This window comes from Pseudorca crassidens, chromosome 19 (assembly GCF_039906515.1).
Source record: "Pseudorca crassidens isolate mPseCra1 chromosome 19, mPseCra1.hap1, whole genome shotgun sequence".
Lineage (NCBI taxonomy): Eukaryota > Metazoa > Chordata > Mammalia > Artiodactyla > Delphinidae > Pseudorca > Pseudorca crassidens.
Genome location: NC_090314.1, coordinates 49,718,154 through 49,738,056, shown reverse-complemented (window position 1 = coordinate 49,738,056; position 19,903 = coordinate 49,718,154). Strand labels below are relative to the sequence as shown.

Here is a 19,903-nt window from a genome sequence, read left to right as displayed (position 1 = left end):
TGAAAGAAGGAAACTATCAAAGGATCTTTTGAGACCTTTTCAGAACTCATGGAGAAGATGGAGTAATAATAATGGAGCCAGCATCAGGAGACCAGGGTAGCGATCATGCAGGAAGCTATGGGGCCTGGGGAACCAGTAGGGGAGGCTCTGGCTGAGGCTGTGCGTAGGTGGAGATGGAGGAGGTGGCATGGAAAGGCAGTGTGCCCCCTCTGGTGTGCATTCCAGGTGAGAGAGACTGTGTGTGTATGTGTGCACATGCGCGTGTGAACATGAGCACACAAGCAGAAAGGTGAGGCACTGCTGCAGAGGAAGTTATCATGGGGCTTCAAGGTTTGCATGAGTGACAGCAGTGTTTTCACTGTCTTCTTTTTCTCCTTCCCCTGAACTACTAAGCAGCTCCCGTGGCAAGGCCTTCCGAAGCACAGTGCCTGCAACACGCTGCCGCATCTGACATGCTGTCTCCAGCTTCCCATGCTGTCTGGTTCCACAACTAGCTCTGGAGTATCCCAAGTGCTCACCGCAGTTTGCAGCCCTGTCTGTCCCTGCAGCTGGGTTACCACTCCTTTCACTTCCTCCTGCTCACAGCCCAGCACACCTTGGTGTAGCACTCATTATTATTATATTTTATTAATCGATTCTATTTTTAGAACAGCTTTAGAGTTACAGAAAAGTTGAGCAGATAGAGCAGAGTGTCCATATACCCTTCTCCCCCCTCCACCCCCAGTTTCCCCTATCAGTAACATTAGTATGGTACATTGCTTTTTGTTACAACTAATTAAACAATATTGATGTGCTAAATAAAGCCCATAGTTTATTCAGATTTCCCTTTTTTCCTGTTGATTAAAAAAAAATTATTCCTCTGTTGATTTTTATCTAATTTTTTATAGTAATAAAAAACACATAACATAAAAACACATAACAATAGCTCTCATTCTAAACTGGGACATTATATTTAGATGCACCTATGAAGGAATCCCCTCTGTCCCTTTGTGGGACTGAAGGAACTAAATTTATTTCATGATGGGCCACAATCCAAATACTATTCTACTTGAATTTAGTGAGAAAGGGAATTAAACTTTTGCCTCAAACCACAAATCACTCCCACTCAAGACTAACCTAGCCTGTGATTAGTAAGCAGTGTAAACAAAGATGCCTAGCCTTCTGAATCCCTTGTCTGATGTGGCTACAGCCTTTCCAGAGCAGGATGCAGGCTTCCATGTACCACATGGTGTGCCCAAACCTGCCAAGTTCCTAAATCTGAGTGACCCCTGTCAGGCTGACTAGAATAAGCCATGGATAAGGAAGTTCAGATACAGCTAACTAGATTCAATTCCTTCCTGCCCACCATCCTCCTTGCCCCTCCGAGGCATTTCGCACTGGTAGCGGCGTCCTCTGTCATGAGGTTCTCTCCTCTTGCCTCTGTGACTCTATCCCAAGCCAGGGAACCTGCCACCACTCTAACCACTTCTGCTTCTTTGCTGGTTCCTCTTCCTCATGCCTTCTCACACCCCTCCCCCAACATGTAACTGTGCCTCAATGTTTGGACTTTTGGCCTCTGGATTTCTCTCCCTCTTCTCACATCTTCCCCTTGGCAGGAATTAAAAAATCAGGCAACCTATAAATAGAAGATTCCCAAATCTCTATGTCCAGCCCCAATTTCTCAAGCGAAACCTCATCTGTCTGCCACAGATATAAGGCAGATAAGTCATTGTTAGGAATGCAGCACTAGAGTCAAACTGTCTGGCTTCAAATCCTGGCTCTATAACCTCCTTGTTGTAACCTTGAACTAATCTCTCTGTGACTCAGTTTCCTCATCTGAAAAGTGAAAATAGTGACAGTATCTATCTCATGGAGTTATCAAAATACTTAAATGAAATAACTGGATAAAGATATGAGAAAAGTTCCTGACACATAATAAGTGCTCAAAAAATGGTAATACAGGTCCTTTAGCCAAAACCCTTGGGGCCGAAAGTGTCTCAGAAAGCACTTTTGGATTTAGAGAGGTAGTGGTACGTGTTCTGTATGTTAAGTGATGCCCCTCCGGGGGAAGGCGTCTGGGCAGCACTCCTCGGCACAGCAGAACGCTCACAGGCATTCCGTGCACCCCTCTGCGCTGCTTAGCCTCTCCGGAAGTTAGTTTGGGATTCTGTAACTACTTCTGACCAGCAGCTGGGAACAAAGTTGAGTTCTACACTCTCTTCCCTGGCAGCCACGTGTGCCAGGTCAATGGAGCCACCTTCAATCAGGGTCCTTAAGTGACTGTGGGGAACACTGGCCCCCCTTCCCTGTGCTGGCCGTATCTGTACAGTCACTAAGATTTAGGGTTTACCTGTTAAGAGCAAAAGCTAGTTTTTGTATTGAAAAGTATGAATATTCACAATTAGTCAAATAAATAAAGACTGTAAATGGCCCTGTGTCCATTCAGGCCAAGTTTTGTTGCCAAATGAATTTGCTGCAAATTTAAAAATAAAGAAATAAAATTTTAAAAACATCTTTTAGTTTGCAGTACTCTTTGGATTTTAGAGTTGCAGATAAGGGATTGTCTACCTGCAAAAGCAATATACACACATACCTCTCAGAGTATTTCACTGTAGTCGCAAACTCAACCTAGCCATGTGTGTCTGCATCAACTACCCTCCCGAACTAGTCCCCCTTCTCAGTGTTGCCATTTCTAATACTGGCTACAGGCTCAAACCTCTGAGTTCTGCTTGATTCTTTCCTTCTTTTCCCTTTCTCACAGCCAGACAGCAAGTTCCAATTCTCCCCTCCAGGGACTCCAGTATGAGACTCTGCTTCCCATTCTCTCAGTTGTCACTCTCGGAGCCCCTTTCCCCTCCTGAATTCCTGAAGCAGCCTCTGTACTTCTCAGCTCCCCCCTTCCAGCACATTCTACATTCCTACACAGTTTCAGTCATCTTAACCACCACTTTCACCACACCCCTTCTTTGTTCAAAAAGTAATCAGTGATACCCATGACCTATGGAATAAAGTCTAAGTTCTTTACTGTCATTCAAAGCCCTCTGGAATGTAAGCTCACTCAGTTTACCTAATCATCTCACACTGTTTGTTCTCAAAGGGAACCCTCTCTCCAGCCAGATCAATGCCCACCCTATTTCCTGAAATATGCCATATTCATTCCTTCCCCTAGGCCTTTAATAATTCAGCTTCCCAACCTGGAGTGCCACACTTCCTCCTTTCCACCTAACTAAACTCTTATACATCCTTCACTGCCTGGTTCCAGTGCCACCTCCTCCAGAAATGACTCCATAACTCCTTCGGCCCAAGTTCGTCTTTTACTTTCCTGGCCTCCTGTGGCTCTCAGTATCTGTACCATATATTTAGGCATAGTCACATAGTACCTTAGTTTCTTTTCTTTTTTTTTTTTACATATTTCTCATTTCTCATAAGACTGCATGATTCCTAGGGTACAGGGAATATAACTTATATTTCTTTGTCTAAGAAGGTTGAGTATAGGCCCATGTTGAACTGAATGGAGAGGTGCTGCTGCTGAGAAAGAAGTGCCAGTACAAAAATTCCGGTCTAGGCAGGTTCAAGTCCCCTGCCCACCAGAGCTAACCTGGCGAAAGGAAGGGTGAGAGCGCACCCAGGCCTGGCTGCAGGCCTCCAGGCGGGGCTACGGATTTGGGAACTCAGGGGGCAATAGGAGTAACCAACGCTACCAAACTTAAGCAGACGTGACCTTCTCAAAGTTTGAACTCAACAACCGGATATGTAACCCAAGAAGACTCCCAAGAATTCAAAACAACCTTTATTAAACAAAGGCTTATGAACCTCTGACATGGCAGAGGCCCCGGCCAGCCCGTGTCTCCGGTGCCCTCTCTCTGACTCTGCAGTGCTCCCCCTCCCTGTAGTTGCCATATACCTTTGGCTCCCACATCTCTGGCACTGGAGTCCTTACTTTGCCAAAGAAAGTAAATAAATGAGAAGAAAAGAGCAACAAAAATAATTTTATTTGTGTGACTCAGGAAAGTCCTAAGAGATCAGTGGAAGAGGTGATTATAAAGCAACCTTCTTCCCTACCCTAATTCTTTCTATATCCCCAGTCCCAGCATTGTGCCTGGCATGCAGCAGGGGCTCAGTGAGTATCTGAATAAATCAATGATGAAATAGTGTATTAGTTATTTACTGCTAGTTAATAAACTATCACACACAAAAAAGGAAGCTTCTTATAAAATAGAATATGAGGCTTGTATATTGTATTATGTTTTATTTTCAAACTAGCCAGCCTATCTTATCAACAACCCATGAAAGAGAAAGGAAGTCCTCAAGAGTCAGGTCTATCACAGTAAAAGCAAAAGACAGTCTGCTCAATCACTGACCCTGCGGAGGAACAGCTCCTAGAATTCTCCTCCTCTGTAACTAATAGCCAAGAGCCTGCCCTTCTAGCAGCTGCTATGAAGAAAGCAACTTTTCCATTCTTAAGCACCCACTAGTGAACATCTGGAGGGTCAGACCCAGACCCTGGGCTCTGTTCAAGCCTCTACCTACCACCGTGATAAGATTCAAGGGAAACAGGAATCCATGGTAATAAGGATTCTATTTTTTCTTCTACTGGGACTTTCATATATCAGATTAGCTTCCTAAGTCTGCAAAGGACCATCTGATATATAGTAATGTCAGTCCAATAAAGGTAGAAAACCTTAACCCTTTCAGTTCCATGACAATCTGCATACTTCTGGTTAGATGCTTTCACTAGCGCTCATACCCACAATGCCCGAACATTAACAGAAGTGATGTAGTCACTACCACTTTACACCCGTACCTTGTTTTACAATGTATAAAATCTTTTGTATTCTGTCTATGATCTTACAACAACTTTCAGAGGTAGACACTAGGCCTGTATTTTCAGATGGAAAAACTGAGGTTTAAAAAGGTTATCAGACTTATACATGGTAAAATTATTGTGACCGGGAGTCAGAAGATCTGGGTTTGCTTCCTGGCTCTACTTAATATCTTTGCATAAGCACTTTGTAAACTTTAAAGTATTATACACATGCTTATAGTTTAGCTTATAGTTGTTGTTATTGCTGTTAACTGTTGTTGTCGGAAGCACTCTCTAAACTGTAAGATCCATGTTAATGGATTATTAACAACTCAATGACTTCTGGGCCAGTGCTCCTTTCACTACACTAAGCTGTCGCCCTCACAGAGAAATAGCACCTGTTGATAAAGCACTGTTAGTTGATGACTGCTAAAGGGTCTGCCCTTCATGGCCTATAAAACCAGCCACAGGCCCCAGCTGAGGATGTGCCACACATGTCTAAGAACATGCAGCCAGCTCTAACCGGCTGTAGGCTTCCAGGGACCTAATGTCCAGGTGGGAGAATACAGAGAGCACAGATCCTAACTCTTAGCAAATAGTTGAATAACCAAGCGCCTCATACCCCTGTACTTCCGTAGCTGCTCAGAATGCTCAGTTTTTCTCAAATGTATTCTCTTTTTCAATTAGTTGCCTAGCTTGTTTACTCAGGGAAGAGGGTATCTGAAGTCTTGCCAAGCAGAGGTATTAAATTATGATTTCCCGTTCTTCCAGGCCTCAGCCCCCAAACGATTCTGTCAGTGAACCCCCAGCTCCCGTGGCATTCCTTGCTGTGCCAAGCTTGAGCCCCATGAGGCTATGCCAATCTCAGCACTGCCATTCTCACTCTGAGGCGCTGCTTGCCTCTGCCAACATCATTCCATCCCTGAACAAACCACCTTTCCTGGTGGCCAAAACACTCGGGTACTTTCAACTGGGACTCTGCAATTTGAATCTTTAGCCCAATTTGACATTTCTTAGACCAATTTGGCATCTCTTAGCCATTTAAATTAGGTTTTGATCTTTCAGTCCTTTCTCCTCCTAAGCATGGACCTTCTGACAGAAGAATTGCTACTGGAGAAAACCGTTTAATCCTATCCTAGGCCCAAGCAAACAAAAACAAGAATTTTTAAAAAGGGAATTCACTGTGTAAACTGTAAAGTCCTACATTAACAGATTATTAACATCTCAAGACTCAGGCTGCGCTCTTTTCATTACATTGAGCTGTAAACACTTCTCCCCCTAAATGTTCCCACCATCCCCATCTCACCCCATCCTTCCTTGGAAATGCAATCACTGAGACTCTCTCTCTCCTTCTGCTTTCACGATTTTGCTGAAGACTATTTCTCCTGGTCAGAAGCTGAACATCTGCTATACTTCCCAGGAGAGACCATTCTACAACCTTGACTTTATTAAGGGGGAAGCTATTTTGACGTTTTCATTGCCCTTTTACCCAATATTAGCATAAAACTTTGAGCTTCAACTTCTAAACAGCCATGCTAGTTCCAAGCTTCATATTCCCCCCAGATCCCCATGCCCCCTGGAATAGACGCTTAGCTGGGATTCCCACTGATGAGATTATCACAATGCATAGAAACTCATGACCTGTGTGGTGGAACGAATGTACCAAGGAGATGTGCACATCTCCAAGCATGTACTTAATTTCTTGCCCAACAAATCAATAGTCCCTTATACAGTATATAAAGTTGTGCTATCCAAGACAATAGCCATTAGCCATATGTAGCTATTTAAATTTAAATTAATTAAAATTAAATAAAATTTTAAATTCAGTTCCTCAACTACACTGGGCAGTACAAATATAGAACATTTCCATCATCACAGAAGTTTACTGGACAGCACTGACAGAGGTTGCTTATGAATAATACTGTTGTGAGAAATGGTGACAGCACACAGGTAATGAGTAACCAGTGCTCCCTGCAAATCCACTAAAACAATTTGTCCAGGAAATGAATTCCACACTCTTCCAGCACTAGTAGATTTAAAAGCACATTTTAGCTTTAACGGGTAATTTTGTTCCTTACCAAAAATTTCTTTTTCTCACTGGCCCCTGCACATGAGCTTGTAGTTACTGTGGGGCTGTTCAGAAGGGCTGAGCTGCTGCTGTTGTGTTTTTTCTTTAAAAGCAAAAAAACTGAGGTTAATAATTTGTATCCTTCATGCAACAGAAAAAGTTTGACGATATTCAAGTAAACCGTGGGTCCAAAGAGCTAGTACCGCTTGTTAAGATTATTTCCTCTATACTAGTCAATCCTTTTCACAGGCTTCTACCTTCATAACCACTGCCTTCACCCCAATAACACAGCAGCAGGCATGGTAAAAGATCAGGATTTTTCTTATAATAGCTCTTAGGCCTAAACAGGATTCCTAAAAGGTAATCTCCCTTCAAGGAATGATCAGAGACCACTCCACCCCGCCTCTTCTCCGCAGAGTCCATTTAGGTCTTCCAACTCAAGAAAGCTTCCCCTTTTCACCTACTAACTGACATCCACGCTAATAGTCCCATTTGGAGAAAGATCAGCTGACTGGAGCAGCGTTAACAAGCACACTCTACATAGGAAGACAGGAAGGAAAGTGAGGTCATTAGGCTCAAGCCTGGGGGAGGGGATTCACTTCTGGTAAAATGCTCCTTCCAAAAGCAGCTTTGAATAGAAGTGAGTTACAGCAAGTGAGAACCCACACAATTAGAATAATGTACAACAGTACAAGAATGGGCCCTATTCTGTTGTTCCCCTAGTTCTGTAAGGTAAACACAAAAAATAAAAGCAGCTTTCTAAACTATTCCTTATGTTACAACTGAAACAAAAGGACTTCGGGTCCCTAGTTTTCCTAAAGGCAGGAAATACTCTGGGAGGCTATATCTAGCCAACCTCAGACAGAAGAAGTTCTAGCCCCTTACACTTTCTCCAGGAACCAAGAGCACTTCTGAAGAATTGGTAGACAAGGTGCAAATGAGGAGAGAGAAGATTAGCTGATAACGAAGAGAACCACAAGGAAGGATATCATCAAACACACCAAACTTGGCCATCTGATACCCACCAGGAAGGAAAGCTCCCCGTCACTCACACCTCTCTGTGGGCCAAAGGGCCGAGGCAACAGGGAGGTCAGTGACACTGGAGGCGAGAAGAAGGTTCTCAACAGCACACAACTTTAAATGTTAACAAAATAGAAGCTGTTTTCCTAAAGAAGCACACAACTCTCAATAAAACAGGCACTCTCAACTACCTGAGTTAATGGGGGGAAACAACTGTAAACAACAATAACAAAATCACTCATTGTTACTTTCAGAATATATATGATGTTTTATTAAATAAATTTCCCTTCCTAACTACATTTTAAATAAACCAATACTAAAATTAATTAATTTTTTCTGAGTATATACTGTAAGATAGCTAAAAAGTTTCTGAATTAGGGATCGTGAATCTGGATAAAATATTTGCCAAATGATCAGTAAAGGAAAAAGTATATGAATACTGTCCCCATAATTAGTGAAGAAATTATTCTAACTCTCCAAAGATGAAACAGTATTTACAAGGTGAGATGCACAAGGCATTGGGACTCCAGATCACAACCCACACCTGGTTAGTACATATCACTTACCATTTAACAGACTTAAGGGAAGGGACCAATAGCATTCAAGCCTGTATCAGAGTATCATTGGCTTCTCACATATTTGCCACCTGAAAACCCCTCCCCAACAAATTTAGTTAACAGCCATGGCCGCACACACCTGCCTATTTGGGTGACCCGTTTCTTTGTTCTTCATGGTCTCATATCCAGGCACCCGGGGACGTCGGCTCATCTGGAGGGCCACCAGATCCTTCATGATTGAGTTCAATGCCTCCTGTTCGTCTGCAAAGAAAGAGAGCACATGGGCTAAGGTACTTTAATACAGACCACAGAAGTACTTTCACAAATTATATAACTAACACTCAGGGAGTTCTGCCCAGGTGAGAGACCCTGTAACTATAATCTCATGAATTTGTTATCTGTGAAAAGTAGATAACTGAGGTCAGACTACGGCAATTTGAATTTTAATGGATTCTTAACAGCTCTCCAATCAGATTTCTGGCAGCAATATCTACCAGTTCACTGGGGGCAAGGGAGGTGTTCAAACAGACCAATTCTTCCAGTGCCAGAGAAACTCAACCAGGAATAATAGATGAAGAGTTGGAGTGAAGAACAACAAAGCACAGTGTAGTAGGGTACTGAGTGAAAAGATGAATTCATGGAGAGCTGATTATGGGACATAGTCAGTCAGACTTATTCCTAAACTATCATACACAGGAGAGCATATTTAAAAGGTACCAAACAAGGACCTCAGGTTGCTGCTTTGAACAAATGTTGTTTTACAAGCCTAGCCTCTGAATGCCCCCTCCCAACTCTTTACAATTTTATAGGCCTTCTGCTTCCCACAGGGAAGTCAAAAGGCAGTTCTATTGTTTTTCTTCCCTAACTGACCAAGCAATGCATTGTCTCTGCCTTACTGGTATTACTTTTAATCCCCCTTTCTTGACATAGAATAGATCACTACAGTTCTCATGCAATGAAGACAACTGGCCAAAACCCAGAACTTAAACCAGCCCAATTCCATGTTTTGCAAAATCCTCCTAGGCCCTTCAAGAGATCCTTGTCTACTCAAATAGCACTGGGGAGTTGAAAATAAATCTGCTGATCTGCAAAGAAACATGAGGAATGAGCTGTTACACTTGATTTAGTGACAAATTAGTCACTTAGGGACTTGGGGCACACCTTAAAAGAAGTACAAGACTCCACCCACAGAGTGTGCCTATCTTCTGCGCTTTATCACTGTCCCTTGAAAATACTCTAATATCCTGTGGAAAGGAAAGAGCAGCATGGAGTATAGGAAGTAAAGCGGCGTTAGTTGCCTCTCCCCTCTTCCTAAACCAAATCTGCTTGGGTGCCCTACATGCCCTCTGAGGAGATGCAGCAAAGGAAGGAGAAGGGTGCCCCTGAAGAGATTTTTGTCTGCTCAGAAAAGTAAAATTAGATTTAAGACTTGAAGGAAAAACACCAGTAGAGTAGCTTCCCAACTAATTCCACTTCAAAATATATACAAAAGTATGAGAGTGATATAGTTGTAGTATGAAAAGAATGAGGTAAATGAGATAACGAATGAGGAAGTGGGTGTCTACAGAAAGACATCTGTCAAAATTAAAACACAGGGCTTCCCTGGTGGCGCAGTGGTTGAGAGTCCGCCTGCCGATGCAGGGGACACGGGTCCGTGCCCCGGTCTGGGAGGATCCCACATGCCGCGGAGCGGCTGGGCCCGTGAGCCATGGCCGCTGAGCCTGCGCGTCCGGAGCCTGTGCTCCGCAAGGGGGGAGGCCACAACACTGAGAGGCCTGCGTACCGCAAAAAAAAAAAAAAAAAAAAAAATTAAAACACATACATCCCATCAATTATTTTATACTTTCTCACAATTTACCTGTAGGCTCCTTAAAGGGAACTTGCTTGGTTTTTGTTTTGTTTTTTAACCTCCCAACCAAGATTTTAAAACTAGAGCATAACATCTAAGCTAGGATGACTAGATTATATATATGTATAACATATATATATAGGCTTATATATTAAATTGGCTTATATATCATTAAATATTATATATGTATAAATTTATTGGGCCAACTGTAACAGTAAATTGGGGTCATTATGATTATGACTAGGTGGGTGTTTTCTGAGGAGCATCCAGTGATAGTCCTAACAGCAGAATGCATATAGTTTTCAGTATCAAGGTAACCAGCCTTAGAATTGAGAACTTCAGTTGTCTCAACTCAGATACTGAAACAAGATGGATGTGAATATACACACACAGACACACGCACATGCTTTCCAAGTCAAATCCATGACAAGTATGACCAAAGAAATTGTTTCTAATTCTGTATAAGATGATGCTATTATAAGAGCTGGTTTATCAGGTTGACAAATTCTGTTTCCAGGAAGCTAACCAATTCCTGGCATTACTTAATGGATAAGAACTTGTTTGGTAGTTCCAGTGGTGCGAACACACTAGAGGAATGGTTTGGTTCTATCTCTTGAAATCTGGGGCAACTGACCCAAGTGAAACAAAGTAATAGAATCTGATTTTGTGTCAAAGTTGCATATATTTCTAGAGGCAAACGGGTTCTTTTTTTAAAAAATAAATTTATTTAGTTATTTTTGGCTGTGTTGGGTCTTCGCTGCTGTGCGCGAGCTTTCTCTAGTTGCGGCAAGTGGGGGCTACTCTTCGTTGTGGTGTGCAGGCTTCTCACTGCAGTGGCTTCTCTTGTTGCGCAGCATGGGCTCTAGGTGCACCGGCTCAGGAGTTGTGGCGCACGGGCTTAGCGTGTGGGATCTTCCCAGAACAGGGCTCGAACCCGTGTCCCCTACATTGGCAGGCGGATTCCTAACCACTGCACCACCAGGGAAGCCCTGGTTCTTAAACTGATACTTCAAACTGAGGACATGGATAAAGACAGGAAGCAAATCGAGTGGTTCTTTTAGGCATTTCTTCCTGGATTGGGATTTTAACTGAATTATCTGTGCTATCGTACTCTTTCCTTAAAAAATAAAAACAAACAAACAAACCTTTTAAAAACAAATAGCAGCTTTCTTAGAGTGCAGTAGTCAGTTATATGGACTTTGGAGTCAGAAAGACCTGGCTTTAAGAGGCCTTAAACAAATTACTTATTCTCCCTAAACCTCAATTTCCTCATCTGTAAAATGGAGATAATAAAAGTATCATTACACAGAGCTGCTGTGAAACTTAAGGGAAAAAACAAACAAACAAAAAACCTTACAAATTATTCCTCACGCTACCTAACACTTAGTAATGATGGAAAAAATGCTGGCTATTATTTTTAGTAATGGAGAAAAGGTTAATGTTGAAAAAAATGCTGGCTATTATTATTAGCAATGGAGAAAAGGTTAATGGAGGCCACCATCTATCCTAATATTTAATTGTATTTCTGAATTTTTATTAATCATTAACAATAACCATTTACTGAATACCTATCATGTATTATACATTAGACAGTTTTGAAAGATACTTTAAGGTATTCAAACTCTAGGGGTAAAAAGACAAAACACACAAATACAAGGTTACACAAATAAAGAGACTGAATTAGACAAGAAACAAACCAGAATACATAAACACACGTGTAAAAAATTTTTTTTACAGTGTGAGTAGCAAGAGATTATATAGATGATTTTACAGAATAAAGAGTTTTCCAGAAAAGCAAGTTGTACCAGCTATGCAAGAGAGCTTTACAAATAAACTGAGAGAAGGACATGAAAGCAAGCGAGTGGTGGAGGAAAAGAAAAGGTCAGGGACTGATCCTCAGTGAATAGTAATGCCATCAAGTAGAATAGGAAGAAGGTGTGCTGGCACAGAAGCCTTTAAGAGGATTGGGAAAAAACAAGGGTGACACCACAGAAGCTCAGACCAAAGAATAGCAGGGGCACGCAGAGGCCAGGCAGGTCCAATAGGGTAGTAGAGGCAGAAACAATTTTACAGGGAATAGAGAAGCTGGAGATTAAAAGAAAATTGGAAGTAGTGGAAATCAACAATTCACTTATGAACTTTACACGTGAACAAGCTGAGGCAGAGGTAATAGTATGCTATATAATCTTGAAAAGATTTCCGAAGGATGGGGGTGGTCTGACACACTTAAAAGCTACCAGAAAGAAGCACAGAGGAAGAAGTTAACTCTAGAGATTAGGAGGTCAAGGATCTAGGGGTGAGGAATATTCATAGAAAAAGAAAAGAAGGAATCTATGAAACAAGGTTTACAGTTCAGGCTTAAAAAGTGGAAGCTCTTCAGCAGTCTCAAGCAGACAGCTATCCATAATTATCCAGCGGCGTGTACTTTTCCTTCTCCCCATACCCTGACCTAAGGCATGGGGGCTGCCAGGCAACACACTTCTCTCTCATTAGTCCCAGCAGGAAGTCACTCTTCCAGACTGAGCTATTACTTCTATCTAAAAGCAGGGTCCTAAGGCACTCCCATTTACAAATTCCCTTGGCTTAAAACCCAGAAAAGTTTCCAGAAGCAACATGTCCTTCGATAAACATTGTTGTCCTGCATGATGCCAGACACTCACTCTTTTCCATATATACAACCCCCAAATTTAATCTTTGTTTTCATTTAACAAACTACTTCTTCACCTTGCTCTACCCAACTCTGCCAGATCATCTGATCACACTGCTCACTCAGGAGATCCTGTGCTTCAGAGTGTCTGTGAGTCAGATTTTACTACCTTACTGTTCATGACATGTTACATACTCACACTGCCTCCACCCTCTCCATACCTGGGCAAACATCATTTCATAGTAAGTATAAGCAAAAAGGTCTGATCCTCAATTCACAAGAAACATTTTTCCTTTTTCCTTCAAGGCCCTGGTTGAATCTTCGCTAAATCTCAAAGTCAAATTCTGGTGTTTATTTTTCTGTTTCTGGGATATAACTGCCCTTCAATATTAACTGATGACTTAAAATTAAAAAATACATATTACAAAGTAAGCTATTGCTTCCTCGTAAAAATCAATATATCACCATCATATTTTATTTTAATGGTTAATGAAATTGACCTTACAGGTCTGAGGACTATAGGATAATGTATGTCAATCCCAAAACTACAGAACTGATCTCTCCCTCCTATGTACCTTTACAGTTTTGATGAAGTACCTATAACACCTCATTGCACTGATTTGTTTTCATGTTTTTGGTTCACCTCACCTAACTGTAACTTCTTAAACACAGGATACATGTATGTACAGGGCCTAACACTATATCTGACACATAAGAGATGCTCAATAAATGGGCAAAGAAAAAATGGATAGCTTACATAGTCAGAACCAAGAAAACTGCTTCTTCCTCTATGTATTCCCCTAAGTAATGCTAAGTTGGACTGATACTTTTTACAAATGCCTAAAATTCAGTTTTAAAAACCAATCATCATTTTGTAAAGTATCAGAAATCTAGTCGTGACATAGCCATGTTGATTCATTAAACTGTGATCCCAATTTCAATCAAAACAGTTGCTAACTATTTAGAGTATACACAGGTGGTCAGATTCTAGCTTGGTCTAATTGGGAGCTCCCAACAGACTTGAAACCCTAGAGACACAAGGCATCTGTAAATCACAATGATTCTGACTTCAAACCAAGTTATCAAACCAGAACCACAACATCCTAAATCCTATACTCAGTTCATGATCGTTTCCAGTAACATTTCCAAGTTGTTGCATAGTTTTCAGTAATACTTCCCACTAAATTTTAGATTGCATTTATAGAGTCCAAATAAACACTAGTAAATTAATCTTAGGTGTTATTAACAGCATGTGCCACTATAATTACTAAAACTAGGAGAGAATTTTGGTGTGACCAAGAAAAAATGACCAGTCAAGCCCAAATTTTTCTTTATAACCACATAGTATCAAAGCCAAAAAAAAAAAAAGACTATTTCCTATTATTTACAAGGATAAGTGTAATTTCCACTAGAAATTTACTGGGGCTAACAGCCAATACAAAATCTGACCTCTTTTCATTACCAACCCAAGTTGTCAAACAAGCTTGAGTCTGGGGCTTAGAACAGCTCAGGAAAATATGACTATTAACCAAGGAACCTGAAGGGCAGGAACTCAAATTAGTTTTAGTCCTTTCCTCACTGGGCTGGAGTTTAACAAGTATAATAAAAATATTAATAAGTCTATGCTTCTCTCTTATTACTCCTTGAATTTATTTAGGACTGCATGCAGCAACTAAAGCATACTAACCTGGGAATTTGATTTTTCATCATTTATGTCACCAAAATGGAAACTAGTATTTAAGAGAGACTCTGTGTGTGTGTTTGTACATACATGCTTGCTGAGCCCTATACAAAGCAAACTAAAGGCCAGGTTCTAAGAGAATTCGTTATCAGCTCTAATTGCACGTCAAGGTCATCTACTAAAAGGAAACCGAGAATGGTATGAGGGGAGAGTGCTGAAGAAAGCCAGGCAGTGGTTCTTAAATCAGCTTGCCTAATATACTGCAACCACCAGGCAAGTTAATTCTCCCCTCACTGTCTCACTTTCTTCATGTAAAACCTGACATGGGGACAAATGAGAAGACACTGAATTTTTGGTCCTTTTTCGTTTGGGGCTCTGGACCCTACCTATATAGTTCCTTTCCTCCTCATTATTGTCTCTCCATATACTCACACACTTAAACTTTTTGATTTTTTTTTTTTTTTTTGCAGTACATGGGCCTCTCACTGTTGTGGCCTCTCCCGTTGCAGAGCACAGGCTCCGGACGCACAGGCTCAGCGGCCATGGCTCACGGGTCCAGCCGCTCCACGGCATGTGGGATCCTCCCGGACCGGGGCACGAACCCGCATCCCCTGCATCGGCAGGCGGACTCTCAACCACTGCACCACCAGGGAAGCCCCTGAAAATATCTTGAAATGTGAAAACAGGCTGACATCTATTTTATTTCTAGGGATGCAATGTAGTCAACGCATCTGGACACTCTAACTGATTTAGCAGTTGAGAAAGTGGGAAGTAGGTCTGCACACCCTCAAGTATTTCACACTACCCTTTGGGACTTAAGACTGTCCCCGCAGGACAAAAAGGAAAGACTTAGAAAGATTATAGCAAGTGTAGGCTCACAAATCAATTCAAAGATTTAGTTCAATCATCAAATTCCAGAACACAAAATAAATGTATGAAACCTGGGGAGGACAAGAAGAATTATGTTCCCCATTTATAGTAAATGTTCAATGAGTATTTGGTGAATTATGTATTTAAATACCAGGCCTCACTGGGTTCCTTTTCTGCTTACTGTCACAGACTTTTCCCAGAAAAGCAAGCACTTCTGAAGTAAAGCATGGGAAGGAAACAGTAAGCCCAACAAATGAACAAACCCATCTCTTACTGTATGAGGGGCAGTATGGAATAGAACAAGGTAATTCATTCAAAGCCAGAGTGTAAAGATGGGCCGCAAAAGAATATCTGCCCCATGTGACACAGCAAACATTTAACCCCCTACAGAAACGACTTGACCTTGCTATAGGGCAAATCAAATATTAACGTTCCCTCTTCACAGACGCAATCAATGGTCGTGCAAATGATCTTTTTACTGACTTTTACCCCTTGATTATTTATGACAATACCAAATATTTTACAAAACTTGCCATTGCAAACAACAGTATCAAAATAACTGATCCAACAAGAGAAGCAAAGTACATCTAAAATGTTATTTGCTACTTAATCTAGTCCAATAGTCATTTGGTAAATTACCAAAAAGGACATGAAATATAATTCAGTTCAAATGCTGCGTGTGGAAGACATTAAAAGCTTTTCTTAGATTACATCTTCACAACAGAAGTTACAAATATCGATTAAAAAGGAAATGATTTCATAGAGATTCTTTTGTGTAGTGAATGTTTCTCTCTTTCAAAAGTTACATAATTTCAGGGATACAGTTAGATTAAAATAATGGATGTAAAACACTACTAGATTTTTCGAAAGGTAGGATGTGTATTATAAGTGGCAGCCCGCGACCAATTCCTAACCTCCAGCAATCTGCGCGCAGCTCGCATTTCTCAACCGCGCGGTTGATAACAGTGATTGCCGTTTTAATCACCTCCCAACCTATCTCCCTGCACGCCCTCCCCCCTGCGCTGGGGCGCGCACAGGGCTCGAGAGCAAGCCCCGGGAACTCTCACAGGCCAGCCTGTGTGAGCAAAGGGAAGGAAATGACACAGGCAGGAAAAAAAAGCAAATCAAGGAAAAGACACAACAGCAGCTGGGCCTGCACCAGCCTCCAGCCCGGGCCCCACACTGCGCTCGCGCTCCCCCGCCCTCGGGCTCGCGGTCCGGCTCGCTCGGCCCGGAGCGGGCTGCCCCGCCGAGCATGGGCCCTCGACCCGCCGCCGCTTCTTTGGGATGCGCCGGCCGCGCGGCCCGGAAGGAGGCTGCCGAGTGGGCTCCGTCGGCCGGGGCCGCCCCGGCGGGCCGAGAAGCCAGAACCCCCGCCCGGGCCGCGGAGCCGCTAAGCCGCGAGCAGGGCGGGCGGGCGGGCGCCGGCGGTCCGCAGTCCCGGCCCGGCTGGCTGTCCATGCCTGTCAGGCGGCGGCCCAGGGTCCTCCTCCCCTCAGTCCGGGGCGGGGCAACGCGAAGCAGCGCGGGCACAGGCCGGGGCGGTGGCGACACTCACCCATGGTGGCGATGGCGGCGGCGGCGTCTTGGGCCCGAGTGTCACCTCCGCAGCCGGGGCTGCATGCCGGGGGCCCGGGCGGCGGGGACGGCAGCGGGCCTGGCTCCGCGCAGGGGGCGCGGGCTGCGCTCAGGGCCCCCGCCGCCTCCCCAGGCTCCGGCTCCGGCTCCGCCCGCAGCCGGGCGCTGTGGCATGGGCAGGGTGGCCCGCTACATCCCCGGCGCTCCTCGGCTCGGCCCAGCCCGGCCTCGGCGGCGCCGCTCGGCCCGCCCGACCGCCAGTCCCTCAGTCCCGCAGTCGCTCGGTCCGGCCGCCGTTCTCCACCTCAGGAACGCTCCGAAAAACAAACCGCTGGTCGCGCAGCTCGCCCCCTTGTCTGTCACTCACCCCAGCACCCGCCAATCCTAGGCAGTCGCTGGACCTTGGTACCACCCCCCACTCACTTCACCAGCCAATACCAAGGAGGAAGTCGCTGCCCCCGCCACCCCTCCTCCCCCCGCCCCGGCTCTCTCTCCAACATCCTAACTCTCAGCCGCCAGCTAATCATCAGCACCACTTGATGAACCAATCCCGCCTACTCTCTCAGGATGCCAATAGGCGAAGCCAAGGCAGTTTCCGAGGGCTGTCTACCGCCTGCCAATCATTGAAACAGCTCCCGGTTCACTCCGCTGCTAGCCAATCACATAGAGGTCTCTGAGCACCCTCCTCTGCGCATCCCTCGCAGGCTTGCCCTCCCTCTCTCCCTGGGAGGTGTGGGTCGCTCCAATCACAGCTCGCGCTTGAGGCTCCGCCCACATTCCCACCTCCCGTCAGTCACCCAAGGCTCGGCGGGCGCGCGGGCTGGCGCGGTTCCCCGCCGGCTACTTTGGGGCTGGAGTTTGGGAAGGCGGCTGGAGGGGCCCCTTGGCCTCCCGCCTCCCGGCTCTCGATGGTCTCTGATGCTGAGGTCCTGCCCCTCGCTGTGCCCACACCGGGCGCGTAATAAGCGGGGAGGGTTCTGGCTCTGAGCGCTTCCCGGCATGTGGCCACCTCTGCCGCCGGATCCCCAGGCAAGTCCTCCGGTCCAGACGCTGCGCTTGCCCGGAGGCAGAAGCGGCTTACCACTGCCCGCCTTTTCCTGGGTCTCACACCTCCAGGGCCACACTCTCCAAGGGGCTGGGGTAGTGCCGGAAAGTGGGTCCTAGGAATCTGCTGGCCAGGGCCGAAACCATTAAGTGCAAAGCCAGAGAGGTTCTTTCGGGAAGAAAACTTTTTTTTTTTTTCCTGGTCATAAAAGCAATACAAGCTCTTTGTATTAAAATTGAAAAAAATAAAAATAAAACTTCCACCCCAGAGATAATTTTATCTTTCCTACCTAAATATACAATGTTTGATAAAAACGGCTTCACATTGTTTTGTAGTGTGCTTACATTTTATCATAAGTGTTTTCCGGGGCCACTGAATATTGTTCCAAAACAATTGTACTGGCTGCATGATATTTCAAAATAGAGATGACCATAATTAATTTTCCCAACCCCCATTGTTCAACATGTTATACACCCAGATCTTCAGATTCCAAGTCCTCCACAATCCCGGTTCCCTTCCTCTGGCTTCTGTTCTACTGTAATATAAATCAGACGCCAGAATCATCTTCCTCTTGTTTTCAACTGTCAACTAAGAACCTTTAGTGGTGGCTTTGCCTTGGTATCAAATCTCTTAAAAATTACCTTAGATTTCTCTCTTCTCTCTTTCTTTACACCCACCCCTCCCCGCCACCACCACGATTCAATCAGGCCCCTTGTCTGTTATTTTTTTCCTCCAGCAAGCTTTTAAGTCTGTCATTTTCCCACTTGAGTAGATCCCTACCCAGTTTATTGCAGTTCCTTAACTATAATAACTTCTCTTTTCTGGGAAGGGGAGGTAAAGCAGAGAGAACTAATATTTATCAGTCATTTTCTATGTGCCAGGCACATCCTCTCAATCTTTTCAGTAACTTTGAGGTAAGTAGTAGTACTGGTGTTTGAATGATGAAGGTGAAGCTCAGAGAAGGTAAGTATCATGTCCAAGTGGTAAAGCCAGGATCCACATCAGGGCTTTCTGACACCCAAAGGCCATGCTCTTGCACATTTCTCAACTGTTTTTTTCATTATCACCCCCCCAAGGAGAAAATTTTTAATTACTTAAATTTAAATTCTCCCTAATGTGAGAAATTAAATATTAAGGGATAAGATTTTGTCAGGTAGGGCTGAGCTTTGAAGCCCATATACCATCATATTATCGAAGATTTTTTTCACCTCGTAAGAATCATTTTTCGTCCTGTTGGGGATATCACCCTGTTAAGAATGTGTGTAATAGGCCAGTGCTGGAGGTCACAATCTGCCAATCTGAGGCTCAGATCTGACCCTTAATTTTACTGAGCTGTGAAATAAATATTTAAAAAAAAAGACATTTATGCCAGTGGAAATGTAGGACCCACTCCTAGATTTAGGAATACTTGCCTGTATTCAAAGGTCCATTCAGCAGCTTCTCCTGGAATGTCTAAAACACAACTCCAATTTAATGTGTTTTACACTGAACTCTTGATTCTTTCCCCCTCCCCCCACAAACCTTGCTCCTCTGTTTTCCCAATTGTTAAAATACAAACCTAGGAGGCGTCTTCCTTGATTTCACTTTCCCTAACATCCCTATATCCAGTCATCCAGCAAGTCTTTTCAGCTCTCCTTTCAAAATGTATCTGAATCCAACTACTCACCACTTCCACCCTAGTGCAAGCCACCACCATCTCTACTGTATAACTGCCCTAGCCTCCTAACTGGTTTCCCTGTTTCCTCTGTGGCCACCCAGCAAATGATTCTCCACACAGCAGCCAGAGTGATCCTTGTAAAATGTAA

At 43.8% G+C, this 19,903-nt stretch overlaps 1 protein-coding gene across 2 annotated transcripts in view; it reads right to left on the bottom strand.

The window, feature by feature from the left end:
* The window catches only part of MAP3K3 (mitogen-activated protein kinase kinase kinase 3), a 62,457-nt gene extending 45,043 nt beyond the window's left edge, over nucleotides 1-17,414 (bottom strand). The window contains exons 1-3 of one of the 2 annotated variants that reach the window (XM_067716355.1): nucleotides 17,034-17,413; nucleotides 8,568-8,689; nucleotides 6,862-6,954 (exon numbers count right to left, since the gene is read on the bottom strand). In XM_067716355.1, the coding sequence (XP_067572456.1) occupies nucleotides 6,862-6,954; nucleotides 8,568-8,689; nucleotides 17,034-17,037 (219 nt within the window). In that variant the 5' untranslated portion in view covers nucleotides 17,038-17,413. Of the gene's footprint in view, nucleotides 1-6,861; nucleotides 6,955-8,567; nucleotides 8,690-17,033 lie in introns of both variants that reach the window. The other variant, XM_067716356.1, reaches the window with a different exon arrangement.
* Between the last annotated feature and the right edge of the window lie 2,489 nt (nucleotides 17,415-19,903).